Here is a 20,443-nt window from a genome sequence, read left to right on the forward strand (position 1 = left end):
TAACAAATAAGTCTGATTTCAACCATTGTCTCTTCTGTGACTACTTCCTGCTGTTGGTAAATTTCAGCTGCAGAAGAAAACCCCGCCAAGGAAAATCATGAGCGCCCCTAGGGCTGGTGCCTGACACTCTCGAAGAAGCAGGAAACAGGTGAAGCATTTGAAGGACTGACAAATGAGGGGTCTTTTAGACCTAAGGTGTTGAATTTCAGTCCAAAGGGAGTGACTGTCCCTGGGGCTCCCAGGGTCTGGGAGAGTTTATAGTCTGACATTGGGGTGGAGCAGGAGGCCATTGAGTTGGTACTTGAAAGCTTGTTACGTTGCATTTAGTTAAGAAAACTATTTCAGGGGCGCCTGGGTGACTCAGTCCTTAAGTGTCTGCCTTCAGCTCAGGTCATGATCCCAGCGTCCTGGGATAGAGCCCTGCATTGGGCTCTCTGATTGGCGGGAAGCCTGCTTCTCCCTCTCCCACTCCCCCTGCTTGTGTTCCCTCTCTCGCTGTCTCTCTCTGTCAAATAAATAAATAAAATCTTAAAAAAAGAAAAGAAAATCCTCTATTTCAAAATCTAGGGCAGAAAAAGAGCTTCTAGGGCGGAAGGACTGTCTTCCTCTGCCGCAATTAAGTGCCTCTGCCATTTACCCAGTGCCCAGCACACGTAAGGTATTTATGGAAAAAATGAAAAGGCAGCGGGGAGCAGCTGGTGTGTGACTGGGAGCCCACTAAAGGCAGGATGGGGAGCGGGTGCATGGGCTGCGGGCCACTGCAGGAGCTTGGGGACTGCGAGTGGCGCCTTGCTCCTGTCACCCCCCTCCCCATGGCCTTGCCAACACGGTGCGGCGGTGAATGTCACTGCAAACACCATGGGACACACTCAATTCCTGTTTAATTCTAGTCAAGATTTCGAACGTTTATACATTTTTTATACAAGTACATGCCAAGTTACAAATATAGAAAATATAAAGTACATGCATATTTCGAAGACCACATGGGCTCTATCATACAAAACTATTCAGTGCACGTGTAAGCCTGAGGACCACGTAAAAGGGTTTCTACATATTAAGTATTTAGTACCTTCCAAAACTGGTGGTGCATTAGATATATCAGATGTTAACTCCTCTAGCGAAAACTTCTAAGTTTGTCATACACAATATATATAATAATTTTTTTTTAACATCAAATACCCGCACAGTGCAAGCCGGGAACATTGCAGAATGCTAATTTATCTGCTAGCTGATGATATCAAACAATCCAGACAATAATTTCACCTTACTTAAATAACAGTTAACAGAATTCCTTTTTTCCAACCTGAATGGGTATTTCTGTCATGGGTGACCTAAGATATTTTTTTTTGGATGGCCTTCCATTCTTTGATTCAAAAGCTGATTATAGAAACTAGGACTTGACAGAATTCTGGTTTCTGGCAATTACGAGACAGCAATGAAGAAATGCGATCATTTTTCTTTGTCTATTGATCATTTTCTCCATGATGCAATCTTCTAGGATGAGGGTTATTTTAACAGTTGCACCTTCCTCTGTGTCAAAATCGTTGTGGTTTCCAGGTAAGTGAACAAAGATTTGCTCTTGGGGCCTGGAAGGCAGTTCAATTTTTAACTGCCTTAATTACCTATAGTTTAGGTTATGAAAGAAAGGAATGCCACATGTAGGGGCTTTAAATGTCCCAAAAGGAATGAAATTTGCCTCCAAGGACACTGCTTCCAAGTGTGGGAATTTTTGTAGCATTTTCGCACTGTTGGTTATGTTATTTCCCTGTGCAAACATTCTCTGCCGAGGCCTGGTGTCGCATCAATATTTATGCTGGACACCATGGCTGCCGCATAGCCCACGCTGCAGAATGCAAACCATCGCCCCAGCTCGGTGCTCCCTGGCAGGCCGGGCTTGTGTCCAAGAGCAAGGGGTTTCTAGTTTTGCCTTTTGAATGAGTATCATGTGGCCTCCTTTCAAATTTGGCAGAAATGCTCTTTGCACAGGGAAGTGCAATTGCGTTCTTTTAGAATGGGTGAGAAAAACTTCCCCAAGTTGCTATGAAGTCACGGCTAAGATGGGACATTAGTGTACTGAGCTCTAGCTGGGACAGGAGTCAGAGGTTTCCAGGCAAACGTATTTGAAGATTGTTTTGAGAATTGTTTTAGCTTCCGTCAGCTGCACTAGACAAAAAAAAAAAAAAAAAAAAAAAGGCAGCCCTAGGTCAACCAATGATGATTTGCTGTTATTCTCAGCCCTGCACTAGCATTGGCCCCTGAAGGACTCCAACACATGGGGGCTCGAATAAATAGCATCCTGGGTCTGCTCCAGAGCCATCAGGGCCAAGGGGATTAGCCTATGGGTGATAAAGAGAAGCAGGAATGAGACACCACCACTACAGGGCTGTAGGTAGACACCCCCTCCCCCAACCTGTAAAAGATGAAGACGATGGAGAGAACGGGAAGGCCGTCCTCATCCCACTATCAGGAGAATGAGCAGCGAGATGAGGAGGATCACGGGAGGGGGCGAGAAGAGGATGGCACTCGCCCCCCTCTGGTAGTAAGCCTCGGACTCTCGCTGGTACTGGGTGACACACATCTGCTCCACCACGCGTTCCATGATCTTCATGTCGGTCTCCGTGAAGTTCTCGCCCTTGGTGGTGGTGGTCACCGTGTGCTGCTTGACCGTGATGTTGACGCAGTCATGCACGAAGTTGTTCTGGTTGCTGTACTGATCCACCGGCTTGTAGTATACTTGGTTGGGGTAGCGGTACATGTTCTCACGGTAGTAGCGGTCCTCATAGTCGTTGCCAAAATGAATGAGGGGCCTGCTCATGGCGCTCCCCAGCATGTAGCCGCCCAGGCCCCCCACGACCGCCCCGGCTGCTGCGGCTCCCGCCACATGCTTCATGTTGGTTTTGGGCTTACTAGGCTTGCCCCACTGACCGTGGCTGCCACCACCTTGACCCCAGCCACCGCCACCATGCGGCTGTCCCCAGCCTCCCCCGTGGGGCTGACCCCAACCACCCCCATGGGGCTGTCCCCAGCCGCCCCCGTGGGGCTGTCCCCAGCCGCCACCGCCCTGCGGTGGGTAGCGGTTGCCTCCAGGACTGCCCTGCCCTGGGTATCGGCTCCCCCCGGTGTTCCAGCCTCCTCCAGGTTTTGGCCGCTTCTTGCAAAAGCCAACGTCACTCCATGTGGCCACAAAGAGAACCAGGAGCCAGCTGCCTATGTGACTTTTCACCATGACGGCTTATCTGCAAAAAACAAAACAAAACAAAAAAAACGAGGAGGCCATCAGCATCCTATGTTTGAGGCATAAAGAATGAACGCCCAGCAAGGGCATCGGCACGTTGGTCACCAAGGCTCCTACTTCTCCTTTGCGGCACTTACTACAAAAGTAATTTCAAAGAAAGTGTTAACCCAGCTCTTTCTCCTCTAGGGACAAAGGTGACCTTAAGATCATTTCTGGCTCTACTTCCTAGAAACCTGATAAGAGATGGAATGACAGCAATGTTGTTTATGGTAAAAATAACTTGATTGAGGGGCGCCTGGGTGGCTCAGGGGGTTAAGCCTCTGCCTTCGCTCAGGTCATGATTTCAGGGTCCTGGGATTGAGCCACGCATCGGGCTCTCTGCTCAGCAGGGAGGCTGCTGCCCCCCCACCCCCGCCTGCCTCTCTGCCTCTTTGTGATCTCTCTCTCTCTCTGTCAAATAAATAAATAAAATCTTAAAAAAAAAAACTTGATTGATGAACTGCGTCTCGGCTGGGTGTAACTGAAAACATCTGGTGGGTTTGCTAGAGCTTTGCACATCTTTGGGGCAATGGTTACTGTAACCAGGTATGTCCTTGTGGGGACCCTGGAAGCTGTGCCCAAGGGGCTGTCACAAGGGACACTTGCTCCTGTGGGGCCTGGGGACTCTACACCCAGGGGAACCCTTTATCTGTCAATATGGGTCCCATTCCCCTGTACCTGAGCAGCCACATGTGGGTGCTGGGAGTGGAGACAATTCCCTGGTTGCTGCTGGGTGGACTGCTATGAGGATCCTGGTGTAGCCCCTTCTGGAATTTTCTTTCTTTCTTTTTTTTTTTTTTTCTGGAACCTTCTGAGAACTTGGTTGGGGGGTGCCTATGAAAGTCTGGGAGTTAGGAAGTCCCCCAGTTGAGCTCTGCAGGAATTAACTTTGAAAATTGCTGGGGTGCCTGGGTGGCTCAGTGGGTTAAGCCTCTGCCTTCAGCTCAGGTCATGATTTCAGGGTCCTGGGATCAAGACCCGCATCTGGCTCTCTGTTCAGCAGGGAGCCTGCTTCCCCTTCTCTCTCTGCCTGCCTTTCTGCCTGCTTGTGCTTGTGATCTCTCTCTCTGTCAAATAATTAAAAAATCTTAAAAAAAAAAAAAAAAAGAAAATTGCTGGCTCCTGTCTTCCTTCATCTGTGGGAATGAATGCCAGTAGGGGGGGCATCTGGTCTGCTGCTCTCTCCTCAGGGGCTAGGGCGGTGCCTGGCCCAGCGGGCACACAACAGTTACTTGTTAAATGAAGGGATGAACGCCCTCTAACATGTAAATGCCTGCAAGAATTTCCTCAAAGTAAATCTCAATACAGGATTTTTTGGAAACAGGAAACATGCCGGATTTTGCAAGCCCTCTTGTAAATTCATCTTCTATAAAAAGAGCTGCTTAAAGAGGGATAAAAATGCCTGTGTTCACGAGTCACTGAATGAGCTTTGGTTCAGGGACTTATTTTCTCCTAATATTTGGTACAAAAGAAAGACAGGTCTTACAGAAAAGGGCCAGCACAGTTCGGGAATTCATGAACAAATTAAGTTGCCCCGGATAATAATTTATGATCCTTTGCAGAATGTACACTTGTCCAGTGAAAAATCTCCTTTCAGATGAAACAATCAGCTACCCTGTTGCTCAGTTCTCAGGGCCGCGATCAAGGACACACACACATTCAGGGGAAGGAGAATGACGAAATAAGTGGATGATTCTCCTCGCATTTATGCTTCTAGCCTTACTGAAAAATCCGGGTGGCCATAGGTAAATAGATATATATTTGAAAGGTATGAAAGGAGGTTCAACTGCTCAGAGTGGGCCAATCAATCGGGATTTTTGGAGGCTCCCCTGGTTGGGTTGGAGGGACAGGGTCCTAAGATGGGCCGTTTGGCCTGATCCTCCCTCTCCAGCCCCTGGCACTGGTCTCCGGCAGGCCCTCGCCACGTGCTCAGGGGCTCTAGCTCTCCGCCTGCCCACTGCCCACATTTCCGCCCACAAGTGCAGTGAACTGGACTGGGAGAGTGCCACCCTGGTCAACGGCTCCCAGTCTAATGGGGTTTCACATCAACAACTACTTCATTCACCCCAATGAGCCAAACCCAGCCAACACCCTATTCTTTTTTTTTTTTTTGAAGAGTTTGTTTATTTATTTATTTAAAGTGAACTCCATGCCCAATGTGGGGCTCCACCTCACGACCCCAAGACAGAGAGCCGCATGCTCCACCAATCGAGCCAGCGAGCCGCACCCCTCCAACCCTCACTCCAGAGTTATTCTTGAATTTCCTCTTTCTCACATCACACAAGGAATCTACCAGCAAATGTTATCAGCTCTACCTTGAAAATAAATCCTAAATCCTGAAACTAGTCACATTTCCCAACACACTTCCTATCCTGGGTGAAGCCTCTGTTCCTTCTCATGGGGGTCTTTTAACAGCCTCCAACCTGCCTCCCTGCTATTCCCAGCCCCCACTAAGTGTTCTCTCCTCAGAAGCCCAGAGGCTCAGAAAACCTTTTTTTTAAAGTAGGTCACACCATGTCTCTTCTCTTCCCCCTCAGGGGCACTCCTTTGTGCTCAGGGTAAGACCCCAAGTCCTGACCATGCCACGTGACCTGCCTCCAGCTGCCCACCTCTCTCTGGCCTCCTCCTGCTCCCCACACTTGAGAAGCACTTTCCCATCTCAGGGCCTTTGCACTTGCTGCGCCTGGGGCCTAGAAGGCTCCCCCTCCAGTTACTCATTTGGCTCCAGTCTGCTCTGATGTCAGCTCTGTGGGGCTGCCCATGTCACTCTACCGGAGTCAGCAGCCTGCATCCTATCTCCTTATCCTGCTTCATTTTCCTTCCGAGTGGGATGCCTACCTGACACCTATATTTTACTATTTGCTTACTGTTTGCCATCTCCATGGGTGTGTGGGCTCCCCGTGGGGCGGGAGTTTCTCTTTGTTCACTGCAGAGCCCTTAGTGCCTAAACGGAGTGCCTGGCCCACAGCCTGATAGGATTAAATGCTGAATGAACGGATGAGTGTGGAAACATCTGTAATAAATCATGATAACCAAACTAAAAATTAAACTGTTACAAAAGTGAACCACTCTTTATGAATTTTCAAAGCCCTCTTCTATGCACTGGCCCACTGTCCAACATCTCCAGTTCGGTTATAGGAACGCTGAGCTCATGTGCCACCTGCCAAGGGAGTCTCTGGCTGCCTGGAGAGGAGAGCTGACCCCGTCGGGGCAGGAGGGAGACCCTGGTGCAAGGCTTTGAACACGCCTGCTCTAAGGCTATCAAGAGTCATGGCTCTGTAAGTTCTGGAGACATGTGAGCAGATGCTGATCATCTAGGAAAGAAGGCATAGAAGAGGGCCTCGGTCCCTGGGAAGCTGGGCGCAGGAGGTGGAGGGGGCCACAGGGCATTTGGAGTGGAAACAGGGGGTGAGAGAGAATGCCAGCAGGTGGGGGGGATCGTAGGGGGCTTCCTGAAAGAGGAGCCTCAGTGCGAGGTGGATTGGGAGGCGGGGCCAGGCAGTAAAGGGCCTCACCAGCAAGGTGAGTGGACATCTTGTCTTCCCTGGGACAGTTTACACCTGTTGTGCCTGGTGCTGATATTAATAGTGCCCTTTTTGGTCTTAAGAGTGTCCCCATGGTTACTATAAGTAGCCCAAGGCTAAGGCATGTTAAGTTGTCTGGACTTGATTATCAAAGTACTAGGGAACCAGTGAAGAGTTCTGGGTTCTCTCTGAGAAAGAACGTTATGGAGGATAGACTGGAGCCTCTGTGTGCGTGTGCGTGTGTATGTGTGTGTGTACGTGCGTGGGGAAACTAGCTTCAAGGCTCCTGCAGTAACTAAGCTAGAGATGGTGCCCCTGTCAGGGAAGGATGGTCATGGACGGTCTGACTGGAAGGCACCTTCTGGAGAGCTTGGTGTCTGAAGAATCAGGGTGGCACCTGGATTTTGGGACTGGGCAGCTACATGGACGGACACAGAACAGAGGAGGAGGCCTGGAGGGAGATAAATGAAGGGCTCGGCTCTCATTCGTCACTCTCATCAAGCTGTGTATGTGAGACAAGAGAGACCAGGAGGCAAGGGGGCGTCAGAACTGTGGGCACGCGCTGCTGTTCCGTACTTGAGTAAAGCCGAATACTGGAGAAGGCTGGCTCACCACAGAACGGATGAAGACAGCATCATTTTAGAATCGGTTGAGAACAACAAAAGCGACATTTAGTTACAGAAAGTATTAAACCCAGCAACTACATTTTGAAGTAAAGAATCATTTCTAAACGTAAGAAGGATTTGAAACTTAACAGGGGACCTTGGAGAATCTTTCTGTTGGCGAGAAAATGAGGAAGATCTGGTATCATTGACTGCAAACCTGTCACTCTGCGAGTTCAGCTACCGAGATTCCGAGACAGCAAGTGACACACCCAGGATGACAGTGCTGGTGGGTGCAACTGCTGGGGACGGAGACGGGCTCCTGAGCTCCTATGAGATACTCTCTGAGAGTGGTCGGCTTGTCCCCGATCCTCTGGCACATTCTGAGACCTGAAGGGCAGAGCCGCCAGGCAGAACCGTGCGGGTTGTCACCTCTTTGGGCAAATGTGGCCTTGGCCACTTGGTATGGCCCCTGCCAAAGGTGCCAGGAGCGGCAGCTTCCCGATGGCTTCAGGGACTGGGACCTGGACTGTGGTGGCACCTCCAGCTCTGAGTCTGACTCTACAGCGACAAGCGCGTGGAATCTGACTTCCAGTGAGAGTGTGATTTCTACGGGCTCTCCCCTCGTTGAAGAAGAAGGACCCCCACATTTATCAGAAAGCTGCCACCTTCTGTCAGAGAACAGTGCCGTCATGGAGAGCGAGGAAGCAGCCGTGGCCAAAGAGAAGCAAAGGAAGATGCAGCTTATGTACCTGAAGGGCCATGGAAGCGGAAGGAAGACGAGAGAAGGCAAACTTGGACACGGTGGAGACCTCCAGTCAGAGATTCCAGCAGATCTCGTCAACCTCGAGAAACCACTCAAGGAAAGCTTCGGGGCCCTGCTGCAGGGTGGAGGGCGGTGAGGGCAAGGACAGTGCCCGGCAGTGGCTCTGGGGTGGCGGCAGACACATGCGAATACCAGGCGGAGAAGGCCTGGGGGGATGCGGACTGGCTGGAGGCATTGAAGGGGCAGAAGGACAGTCAAAGTCCTGACACCCAAGAGAAATGGCCTCCCTGGAGGAATGCTGGAACGATCCAGAGCCGGGGGAGGTGGGTGGCGTTCCCTGAAGGAAACTTGCACATACAAGGTCAGAACCGGAGCGGCTGCGGGATGAGACGCCAGAGGCGGAAGGCCCAGAACTCGTGGAAGAAGAGGCAGGTCTTCAAGTCACTCTGCCCAGAGGAGACAGAGAAACTCAGGAAGCCATAGGGAAGCCACAGAGAGATGAAGCCAGCCCACAGGGCAGCTGTTGGCACCTGATGGGGCCTGCAGGAAGCAGCCCAGCACAGAAAGGGAGGGCTCTGTGTCTCACCCCCACCAGAAGCCAGTCCCCCAGGGGCGGAGGGGGGCAAGGAGGCACAACTCCTGGGCCCAAAGGTGACAGCTGGTAGACATGAGTTACTCACCAGAGACTGCAGGCCTTTGGCCTCAACCCCAAAATGCTGTCCTTCTGCCAGTTGGGGCAGGCAACGGAGGAAGCAACAGGGTCCCAAGAGCGGCCCCTGAGCTCCAGGGAATAGGCAGGGGCTCTGGGGTTCCGCGTCTCCAGTCAAGCCCCTGGAGGCCTCTCCCTCATGCACTGAATAGACGCCGTGTCTGCTGTGGGCAGAGAAGTCTTCCTATCCCACAGATGTGGACGTTGAGGCCTCCCTAACAAGCTTGCCCCAGCACCTTACCTCGAGACACACCTTAGACCCATTCTTCAAATGCTGGGCCCAGTCACAGCCACGGCCAAGCTAAATGGCTTTTTTTTAAAGATGTTTTTTTTATTTTATTTCTTTTTTTTAAAAGATTTTTTATTTATTTATTTGACAGACAGAGATCACAAGCAGGCAGAGAGGCAAGCAGAGAGAGAGAGGAGGAAGCAGGCTGTCCGCAGAGCAGAGAGCCCGATGCGGGGCTCGATCCCAGAACCCTGGGATTATGACCTGAGCCGAAGGCAGAGGCTTTAACCCACTGAGCCACCCAGGCGCCCCGCTAAATGGCTTTATTAGCCTTCAGGGGCCACTGTTCCCCCTACTACCCCCAAATCTTGGCAAGGTAGGGGCTGTGGGACGCGTGAGGGGCACAGGTGGTCCAGTGCAAGCTATAGTACTTGAGTCAGGCCCTGAGTGGGTGTCCGGGAGCCCTCCCTCCCTGCCCTGTGAGGGGGGCCCGGCTGCCAGGAGACAAGCATAGGGGCTTTTCCCGTCTGAATGGCCCCAGTTCAGAGGTTTCTGGGACTGATCTCAGTTGTGCTTGTCGAGAGGGTGAGAAGGGGAAGACCCATCAGCTCCAGATTTCAAGCTCCTATATCTACCATGACACAAATAAAAAAATAAATAGCGAAAAACAAAACAAACAAAAAAGACATTAAGTATTTGACAAAGCTCAATACCTATTTAACACTTAAAAGCTCCCCCCACAAACTAACAAACAAAACCCCCTCTTAGCAGACTAGAAATAGGAGGAAACTCCCCTAACCTGATAATGGTTATATAACAAAACCAACCAACATACTTAGTGGATAACCTCTGAATGCTTTAAGACCAGAAATAAGACAAGGATGGGGGCACCTGGGCGGCTCAGTGGGTTAAGCCTCTGCCTTCAGCTCGGGTCATGATCTCAGGGTCCTAAGATCGAGGCCTGCATCAGGCTCTCTGCTCCACAAGGAGCCTGTTTCCCTCACTCTCTCTGCCTGCCTCTCTGCCTACTTGTAATCTCTCTCTCTGTCAAATTAATAAATAAAATCTTAAAAAAAAAAGAAATAAGACAAGGATGGTCATCACCACAGAACTGGAGATCCTGTCCAATGTCATAGGCAGAGACAAAGAAGTAACCAGGGCCAGAACCGCAAGGAAAGAGCTGGCCGTCATTGTTTGCAATTAAAGTGACCATACACAGAAAACCCAACAGATTTGTCAGAGATGACAAGAGACCCCAGTACTAGAGTTTAGCAAGGCTGTGGGATAGAAGACTGGCCTACAAAAAACAACAGCATTTCTCTACACCAGCAATAATCAACTAGAAAAAAAAATCAAGAAAGAAGATAATCACAGCAGCAAACCAAACTGTAAGGTATCTAGGACTTGACTTAACTGAGAAGAAATAAGACTTGAGCAAAAATAACTCCAGTAGGTGTGCCTGGGTGGCTCAGTCATTAAGCGTCTGCCTTCAGCTCAGGTCATGATCCCAGGGTCCTGGGATTGAGCCCCACATCAGGCTCCATGCTCAGTGGGGAGCCTGCTTCTCCCTCTCCTATTCCCCTCCTGCTTGTGTTCCTTCTCTTGCTGTGTCTCTGTCAACTAAATAAAAAACTCCAGTAAAGAACACTGAAAATGATCTGAACAAATGGAAAGATACTCCATGGCTTTGACTGGGATGACTTGGTGTTAGAAAGATGTCTGTCAATTACTCCACCCCTCCAACCAATGAACCTGTAATTTCAATAAAATGCCAACCTGAAGTCCACCTGGGTTTTTTTGAGGAGTTCAATAAACTTACAAGGTGAGAGGAATGTCCATGAATAGTAAACTCAGCTTTAAAAAGTAATAGAAAAGAGAAGGGAATCTACTGGATCAGACCTTAAATCCTACTACAAAGCCAGAGCAATAAAGACCACACGGTCAAAGTCTAGGAACAGACCAACCCGCCAAGGAGAGCACAAGGGCACATTCAGAGATAAGCCCATATATATATGTAGGGGACTTGATATACGATAAAGCAGCCACCACAAATCAATGGAGAGAGAAAGGCTGTTGAACAGATGCTTCCAGGAAACCAAAGAAAAATAAAACTAGATCCCTAACACCACGTGCAAGAGTGCACTCTAGATGGAATACAGACCTACCTGAGAAAGGGAAAAGCATGTTGTTAGAAGAAGCAGCCCCAGGTGAATGCCTGTGTGACCTGGAGACACCGGTAGGGGGTGGTGCGGATTTTTAAATAAAGGGTACAAACCAAGAGGCAAATAAAAGTTTTATGACACAAAAGATAAGGATTCTTATTTAATGTTATGAAGGATATTGTGGACAAAATTAAGAGGAGTACATAATGGTAAAAATATTTCTAGTACTGGGGTGCCTGGGTGGCTCTGTTGGTTAAGCGACTGCCTTTGGCTCAGGTCATGATCCTGGAATCCCAGGATTGAGTCCCACATCGCGCTCCCTGTTCAGTGGGGAGTCTGCTCCTCCCTCTGACTTCTCCCCTCTCATGCTTTCTCTCTCATTCTCTCTCTCAAATAAATAAATAAAATATTAAAAAATATTTCTAGTATTTATGGCCAACAGAAAATTCATTTCCAGAATGTACAAGGAAATCTTAGAAGCAGTAAGAAACAGTAATAGACAAAAATAGACAAAAGGGCCAAAAGATACAAAAACTGATAACTGATAGAAGAGGAAAAGCCAAAAGGGCTTGAGAATATATTCAAAATCATTAAGAATCAGATAAAATGGGACCAAAAAAGGAAGACGTTTCACTTACACTTATCAGTCTAGTCAAAAAGAAAAAAATAACCAAACCAAAACCAGAAGAGAGCTGGATGATGCCAAGAAGGCAGGGTGTGGAAATAAAGGAACCCACGTGACTATCAAAGGAGTGTGGGTGGTATAATTGAACAGAAAGAATGAAAATAAATTGAATGATTATTCAACTCAAAAAAGAAATAGAAAGAGAAAATTTCAAAATAAAGCATCATAATTATAAAGAAATATAGAGATGAAAGTAGAACTTAAATAAAACCCAGAAAAACGAGGGATTTCTAAGTAAAATCGAGTGACTTGAAAAGGCAACACACATACAAACACCGTCCACTGCCAAGCTCCACGTGGGGATTGGGAAAGGCCAAATCACCTTAGAAAGAGAAGACTTTAAAAGGGTAACAACCTTCCAAATGCAAATGTGTTTTATGAATTAAAAATCTGGGGCGCCTGGGTGGCTCAGTGGATTAAGCCGCTGCCTTCGGCTCAGGTCATGATCTCAGGGTTCTGGGATCGAGCCCCGCATCAGGCTCTCTGCTCTGCAGGGAGCCTGCTTCCTCCTCTCTCTCTGCCTGCCTCTCTCTCTGTCAAATAAATAAATAAAATCTTTAAAAAAAAAAAAAATCTGTGTGGGAGGGGCATCTGGGTGGCTCAGTGGGTTGGGCCTCTGCCTTTGGCTTAGGTCATGATCTCAGGGTTCTGGGATCAAGCCCCATATCGGCTCTCTGCTCAGCGGGGAGCCTGCTACCCCTTCTCTCTCTGCCTACTTGTGATCTCTCTCTGTCAAATAAATAAATAAAATCTTAAAAAAAAATCTGTGTGGGATGGGTTGCTTTTCTGTTAAAATAAACATCATAAATATTGACTTTAGAATTAATTCAGTCAACAAGTATTTATGGAATAGCCAGTATACGCCAGTTTTTAAATAAATAGAAAACGTGAACTGACCAATAACCATAAAAGAAATGGAGGAAAAAGTTGTCCTAAATTACATATTACAGTGTAACATTTATAGTACAATAGAATATTGATTCATTCAACAAGTAATTAAGTGTCCTCTAAGGTTCTAGCATTATTCTAGTATGCTAGGGTGCTGGGTTCACAATGGTGAGTAAGATATTTAGTTTGGGGGATGATGCCATCTTCTGAAATGATGGAGACAGGTGGAGGGCCCCATTTGGAAAGAAGACTCGGGGCTGTGGTTTGGACACCTTAACTTGGATACACCTAGGAGATGTTCAAGTAGGAGTATCAACTTAGGCAATTGTTTTAAGAGTCTGGAACTCAGCAGAGATGAATGTGAGGGCATCCTTCCCCGAGAAGCAGTGTCTATAGCCAAGGGGCCAAGGGCCAAGATTGAAATCCCAGCAATTGCGTCCTTAGTCACTCAGCCTCCGCCAGTAAGGAAGCCAAAATCCAAAAGAAAATACCACCAAACTGATTTTAACAGTTTAGTAAAAGAAGGATACACTGTGATCAATAAGGATTATCTTAGGAATGCGAAGATGCCTCAATTAGAAATCCACGAATAGGTTAAGATGACAAAATGCTAAGATTCTGTGGAGATATTGAAAAATTTTCAATTAAAATCAACCTCCATTCTTGATTTTTTAAGCTTAAGCTATTAACGTTTCTCTAGAACTAGCAGGCAGTCCATCCAGAACTGCCACCACAAATGCACGGCCTATAGCCTATCTTAACGGAAGAAGGAAAGGCATCCCATTAGTGTAATGAACAAGACAAAAATGCAAGTAGGTGCTGTTATTTTTGATTGTTATGGAAGTTTCAGCCAATTACATCTCCTATTTGGAAAATTGGCCCAAAATATCTTAGAATAAATAAGTGAGCTCATTAGGGTGGCAGTTTTTGCAATCCATATATAAAAACCCAGCAAGTCATCAAATTAATTATAATTAGTGAGAAGATTTAGCACAGATGCAAACATTCCATCCATAATGTTCCATATGGCCATTCCATCTATAATGGCAATAAAAAAATTTTTATAGCATCTAGGATTTAACCTAAAAAGAAATAGGACTTGTATGAGGAAAGCTAAGGAACTTTACTCAGAGACATAAAAAGGAAGACTAGAAAACAAACAAACAAACAAACAAAAAGCCAAAACAAACCAAGCCATACAATGTTTTCGTTTGGGAAAACCAATACTGAAAGATACCAATTTATCTTCAAATAATCCATCAAGTCAACACACTTTCAGTCAGAATTCAAAGGGGATTTTAAAGGACATAATGAAAGGATACTCAAAATTAAGAAGTCAGAAAAAAAAATCACTGAACAGGAAGAAAACCTAGGGCATGCTCGGCCTGTCAGCTATCAGGATACACTGGAAAGCTACATGAGGCATTATAAGGATCACATGGCATTGGTGTTTGAACAATGGCAGAGCAATGGAACTTGACAGACGGTACCAGAAAGATCCATAGATTATCACCCTGTTCATCCTATTCCCATTTATACATGAGCTGGCAGGAACTAGCTTAATGGTCAAGTGCTGAACTTCTAATACTTAGAACATGTTATAACTTGAAACTTAACTGGTTAAACTGAGAACTGGCACCAGATTCTCCCACTTCCCATAGACCCCAGGAAAATTCCCTGTCTTTTCAGGGCTAGGTAGAACCTTGTCATGTTTTAATCTTTTTGAGGACACTGCCCCTTAAAGAAAGCAAGCTATACAACATTTTGCAGAACATTTTGGGATGTGGGGTTGCACTGGTACCCTGAGGCCCTGGATTGAACAGGGCAAAGGACTGCCAAAAGACCATGATGACATGGTCTGTCATCAGAATGACCAGAAGAGCTTTTTCAAAAGCAACATTGCTGAAACCTATCCTGGGCCAACAGCCTGTGAGTGTCCAGCAATGGCATCTGGGGATCGATAAAAGCTTCCTAGGAGATTGCACTCCTAACCAGGCTTCAGAACTAGGGCCTCAGGAACACAACACTGAACCACATTTACAATGCTTCTCATGAAAGAGCACACTTCCCTGGAAGTGATCACACAATAGTTTAGTAGTAGTAAGTAGAACACCGCTAAAGAAAAAGGATTAACAAACTGAAGGGAGAAAAACAAATGCTCCCACTGTAAATGCTGGCAAGCACGGGATTCACTCCAGGATTATTCTACAATATACAGCACCATGCCTGTGTCAGATGCCAGTGCGATGTGAATGCTTAATACACAGCCGTGCACAGCTGATACAGTTGCCTTGGGAGAGGAAATAAGATCCTAAAGGCAGACGAGAACAGGTAAGATAAAACGACAGCTTCAAAAACCTTTCACCTCCTAAACCCTTTTGTCAGCCGGTAAACAGTCACCTTCGGCGTTAATCTGGCACAGAAACGTTACATGATTATTATTATATTATTTTTTAAATGGCTGCTTCCTTACGTAATTCAGCCTGATTATAGGGAAGGCTGTGACCATTTCCTGGCAAAATCAAGGTGATTTTGCAAGGATGATGGAATGGCTAGGAGTTTCATACATAGACACCAGCAGCCTCCCGAGCAGGGGCCTGTGATTGAGGCCTTTCCAGAGCCTTATTTCCTGTGACAGTTGGAAACTATTCAACCATCAGAAGGCCAAAGAGATTCCACAGGGTACATACATCTGTCGTGGCTCCGCTGAGCTGGAGTTGTGTCTCTGAGAAGACAGACTGCTTCGGTGTGGTTGAAACAGCTCTGTTTCCGAATATACTCAGGAATCCTTAAAAACAGCCACAAAAAAAGAAAAAAACTAGAATGGATAAATAAATCTAAGAACTGATTCCTTAAAAGAAAAACCCAATATATACATTACTAAACCACTAATAAATCTGTTCAAGAAGAAAATGAGACAATATTTGAAAAAAATGAGGTCATATTAAAAAAAAAAACCAGCAAACAGGACACAGAGAAAACAGTGGGTCCGTATCATTTAAAAAATGGAGATATGTGACCTGTTTTAAAAATCGCATTATTTAGTAAAAGCAACGTACCAAGAAAAAAAAGGAACGTGAAAATCACCTCTCACTTCTATTAAAATGCCCATTTTTTGGTGCTTTTCCAAAAATTTAGATTTATCCACACATGCATTCACATTTGGGTAAATAGTTTAGAAAAGTGCACTCTGACTTGTCAGTTTTCCCCAGATATCAGAAGCTCCAAAATCATGACTCTTAATGGTCACACACTGCTGCTACCAGTTACTGGGCCATGATTTTCTGAGCTGCTGCCCTGCTGTTGTACATTTAGGTTGCTTCCCAGTTGGTTCTAATTTTAGATCATTCTGCACCAGTGTGTGCCGGCATATGGCTTTTTATTGGTTTGTTTGCTTCCATCGCAGGTAAATGTTTCTTCCATTGCAGGTAAATCCTCAGGGGTAGGGTTTTCTGGGTCACCACTTCTAACTTCTTAGTGCATTGCCAGATTGCTTTATTAAAAAATGCGTTGTACTTCACAATATCCCCTGTGGGTTGTGAACAGGAAAAGAATAAAGGGATACACACCAATGGTCAGTTTCACCTAAAGTTAATCTTGGAAACACACTGGGAAGTAGGTTTCACTTCCTCTATTTTATGAATGGACATGAGCAGGATTAGGAAATTAGGTGACCTGCAGGAAGTCACAAAATCAGTGGCAGCTCCATCTTTCTGACCCCAACACCCCCCAGCATCCCGAGATAACTGAATATGCAAGTTTCATGGCAACTGTCTCATAGGGGTTGCTACTACTACGAAGATCGTTTTTTTTTTTCCCCATTTAATGGATGTGAAATGATAATCGGCTTGCTTCCACTTGCATTCTGCAAATGGTTCATTTCACTATTTATCTATTATACCATTTATTTATTATAATCTCGACACTTTCCTTTTACATGTACGAAAAATTTGTGTCAGATACAAAAAGATACAAATCGCATCCTAGCTCTCCGCTTTCTTTCCCTTTCCAGCTAGTTCTTTTTCATTTTAAGCGCTCCTCGGTGGCCACGTAGGTTAAATTGTTCATTTTCACCCGTGATTTTTGTTTTTTTTCCTAACAACGTCTGAGAGAGTTGTTCATTTTTCCAGCAGTCTGACCTTCTGTATTCAACTTTCTGTTCCTATTTTTTCCCGGTAATTAGTAAAAATCTTCACTCCTATTCCACCTGGAGTTTTTCGCAAGGAAAAGGGAAGCACCTCAAATGCTCGGCATGTGGGGAACTGCTTATTAAGCCGTGATGCTCTATGTGAAAGAAAAATACGCAGCCATGAAGATAATCATGATCCCGGGCAGGAGACGCGTGTGCCCGGGGGCCAAGCACTCCCGGCCCCCGAGAGGGAGAAGGCGGCGGCTCCAGGCCCCAACCCGCAGAGGCCCGAGGCCCCGCCCACGCCCGCCCGCTCGCGGGCTGTTCCGCGGAGGGCTAGACGGGTGCGGCCGCCTCTCGGGAGGAGTTCCCCGGCAGAGTGGGCCCCAAGCGCCGCGTACTCCTCTCCCGCCGCGGCCCCGGCCCCGGGCGAGCGGCCGCTCTCCAACCCCCACTCCGGCACCCTTGGGGGGTCCCCGTCCTCTGTCTGCTGGCTGGGAGGGCGGCTAACGCGCAGGCGGCCGGGAGCCCCGCGACCCCACGGCTCGTTTCCCCGGAGCAGCTCGCGGCCCTCCTTGGGTTCCCCAGCCGCGTTCGCGCGAGGCGATCGCCCCCTACTTCCCCCGACCTTCGGCCCCTCCGGCCGCGGACCCACGTTGGGGAGGATCAGACCTCGTGGCCATCCCTCCCCACGGGCTGGGCCAGCCGCTCCCCGCGCCCCCAGGCCCAACCAGAAAAGCTAAAGGAAGCGGCGTCCCCCCTAAACCAACGCGCACCCTGGGGCAGGCCGGACGCGCCACGCGCCGGCAGGGAAGCCCCCTCCCCTCCTCACGGCCAAGGTCGCCCCCGGCCCCAGGGCCCCCGGCTCGGGCCCTCGGGCTCCGCGACGCCCCGCCGCCCCCCAGAGCTCCGGATCCCCGCCCGCGCCCTGAGCTGGGAGTTGAAAAGGCCACCGGGCTGTTTACCTGCCTTCTTAGGAGAGGAGAAGCTCGCCGCGCCCGAGCTGTCAGCGACTGGCGCGGAGGCGAGCGAGAAGCCCCGCCCAGGGGGAGGGTCGTGGGCGGGGCAGGGAGGTGGCGGAGCTCGCGGCGGAGGTCTGCGCGCGGACCAATGACCGCGCGGTCTCCGCTTTCGTGCTCCTGCGGGCGCGGGCCCACGCGGAAAGGTGCACCCCCTCCCAAGCGTGCCCGGGCGTCTGAGTGGCCCAGTGGAAACGTGTTGGGATTCGCTTCAACACTCGCACCGGCTGATACCGCCTCCTTGGTGTCATCACTCCCTAACGTTGCTCATTGACTGTAAAAATCATCTTTAAAAAGAAATTCGGCCCGAAGCCCCAACTCTCCCGTTACATAATGGAGAAAATGAGACGTTAGGGAATGAGAAGGCAATTTCTGGAACTTTGGTAGCCAGAAATTTCTGAAGAGGAAAAAGATTTTTTCTACCTTGGATTGAGCCCAGGGTTCATGAATTTTCACATAAGTTCTTACAAATGGAGGCCTAGGAAGGACATTGGCCATCACTCTTCTTTCATTGATTCAGTTTCTGCTCCTTATTTTGTGCAAAAAAGATTATTTACACTAGACCTCACAAATGAGGAAAACGTCCTCCATTTAATGTCCGCTCACGTTACTTGAGGTACCTTGTATAAAACAGAATGGTATGCTCTGACCCGTAATTCCTGCTAAGAAATTAGGGGGTTATAAAGGATGGCCTGGGATGAAGTGATAGAGGGATGGGAACTGGGGTTTGGGGAAATGTCTAAATTATAACCCAAATCAGGGCACTTGTAGAATGAAAGGGGCACCAGTATGAATTAAGTGGGCATAAACCAAGATTGTCCTGGGAAAAATGGGACATCTAGTCCCCTTGTTATGAGCAAAGGGGTCCACTAAGCTTGTAAGAAAAGAGTTTTAAACATATTGAGACACCCGTTGGAAACGGGATTTGGATTACACACCTATATTCCCGGGTGGATCCCTCAGGTGGGAGGGGACCAGTGGGCAGGAAGGGGAAAGCCAGAGAATAGAGAGAATGTGCAACAGTGCAGGATGATGTTTATGTGAATGTGGGCGGGCACTTGAAAGGTCAGCTGGGAAGGGGAAATGATAGGTTTGGAAAACATGGATGGTTAGCCCATGGGGTGATTCAGTAAGAGACAGCTGGATTTGGGCCGGTTAGAAAGGAACGTTAAGCAACAATACTGTGGCTGTTTTCTATCCATTCAGTCTTACATAATGATTAGGTTGACAGTACTTTTCAAGCCTTAACTTCTTTCCTTGGAGATGGCTTATTGCCAGGTGAACTAGGGGAGGAGGAGGCAAGGAAGCATCTCCCTGAGTCTTAAACTGGTCTGGAGCCAAGAGTTGGTGACCAGATCAGATGGGGAAAAGGGGAGGCTTCCCCCTGGCAGGAAGGACTCTATAAAGCTTGGTTAGAAGGCCCTGAAACTCACCTTTTTTTTTTTTTTTCTCAAAAAGATCCTATGTCTACTGACCAAATGTTCTGCCAGCAGGACAACTCAAAGCCACAGCATTTCTTGGAGGGATTAGGGAGCCAAAGCGATTGCCTTATGTCCTAATCTGACTATTGTTGCTATGTAGCAACTACCCCTAAAACTTAGTGGTTTATAACCATCACCATTTACTAATGCCCATGGATGTACAGGCCAGGGATGTGGACAGGCACAGCAGGGACATGGTTTCTCCCATGATTTCTGGGGCCGCAGTTGGGAAGACTCAGAATCTGATGGAGGTTGGAATCCCTGGAAGGGTCTTTCACTTTCCTCGCATTGCTCAGGTGCATTCCTTGCACCTGAGCAGAGAAGACTTGAAGTTCACATGTGCCTATTGGAATGCCTACATGTGGCTTCACCACGCGGCCCGGCTTTTCCCTAGCCTGCTGGTCTCAGGTTTGAAGGACTTCTCATGTGGCTTCTTAGGATGTGAGAGTTCCAGCAACAACATGGAAGCTGCCTAGCTACTTCCCACCTAGCTTTCTAAGTCACAAACATCACTTCCACTGTGTGCTATTGACCAAAGTAGTCGTATATCCATCCAGATTCAAGGGTGGGGGACATAGACCCCACTTCTCAATGGAAAGATTGTCCAAGAATTTGAGGCCATTTTTAAAAACTGCCCTAATGAGGTTGGTGGTCTGGCTTACAGATTCTTAGAGGCTTTCATTGACCTCATGAACAGCACCGGGGGTAGGGAGCCCACAGGAGGAAGCTTTTGCAAATGGCCTGACATCATTCCTATCCCAGCCTCATTCAGGATTGCCTCCCCCATCACGACAACTATCATGCCCCATTATGAACAGGGAAGGTCCTTCTCTGGACTAGTGGGGAATGGAGTTTTAAGATTTGTTCTCTGGGACTTCCTCTTGTGACCTTTTGGGCACCTGCTGTGCTGAAGTTCCCAGCACCGTGAAGTGCTTTGAGAATCTCCCTTTGCACCCATCCCTGTGTCCTGGCTAG

At 47.8% G+C, this 20,443-nt stretch overlaps 1 protein-coding gene across 2 annotated transcripts; it reads right to left on the minus strand.

Moving 5' to 3' along the window:
* Nucleotides 1-864: 864 nt before the first annotated feature.
* Nucleotides 865-18,030, minus strand: LOC123927074 (prion protein). 2 transcript variants are annotated; one of them, XM_045981599.1, is made up of 3 exons: nt 17,934-18,030; nt 15,530-15,627; nt 865-3,236 (listed from the first exon to the last, which is right to left on the minus strand). In XM_045981599.1, exon 3 carries the CDS (start codon nt 3,224-3,226, stop codon nt 2,453-2,455), a length of 774 nt encoding a protein of 257 aa, XP_045837555.1. In that variant the 5' UTR covers nt 3,227-3,236; nt 15,530-15,627; nt 17,934-18,030; the 3' UTR covers nt 865-2,452. The 2 variants fall into 2 exon arrangements, with proteins under 2 accessions (XP_045837555.1, XP_045837556.1); XM_045981600.1 differs by having other exon boundaries at nt 17,938-17,980.
* Between the last annotated feature and the right edge of the window lie 2,413 nt (nt 18,031-20,443).

This window comes from Meles meles, chromosome 16, assembly GCF_922984935.1.
Source record: "Meles meles chromosome 16, mMelMel3.1 paternal haplotype, whole genome shotgun sequence".
Classification (NCBI taxonomy): Eukaryota; Metazoa; Chordata; class Mammalia; order Carnivora; family Mustelidae; genus Meles; species Meles meles.

Excerpts from the sequence above, each read along its gene's own strand:
- LOC123927074 (XM_045981599.1), bottom strand. The coding sequence starts at position 3,226 with ATGGTGAAAAGTCACATAGGCAGCTGGCTCCTGGTTCTCTTTGTGGCC.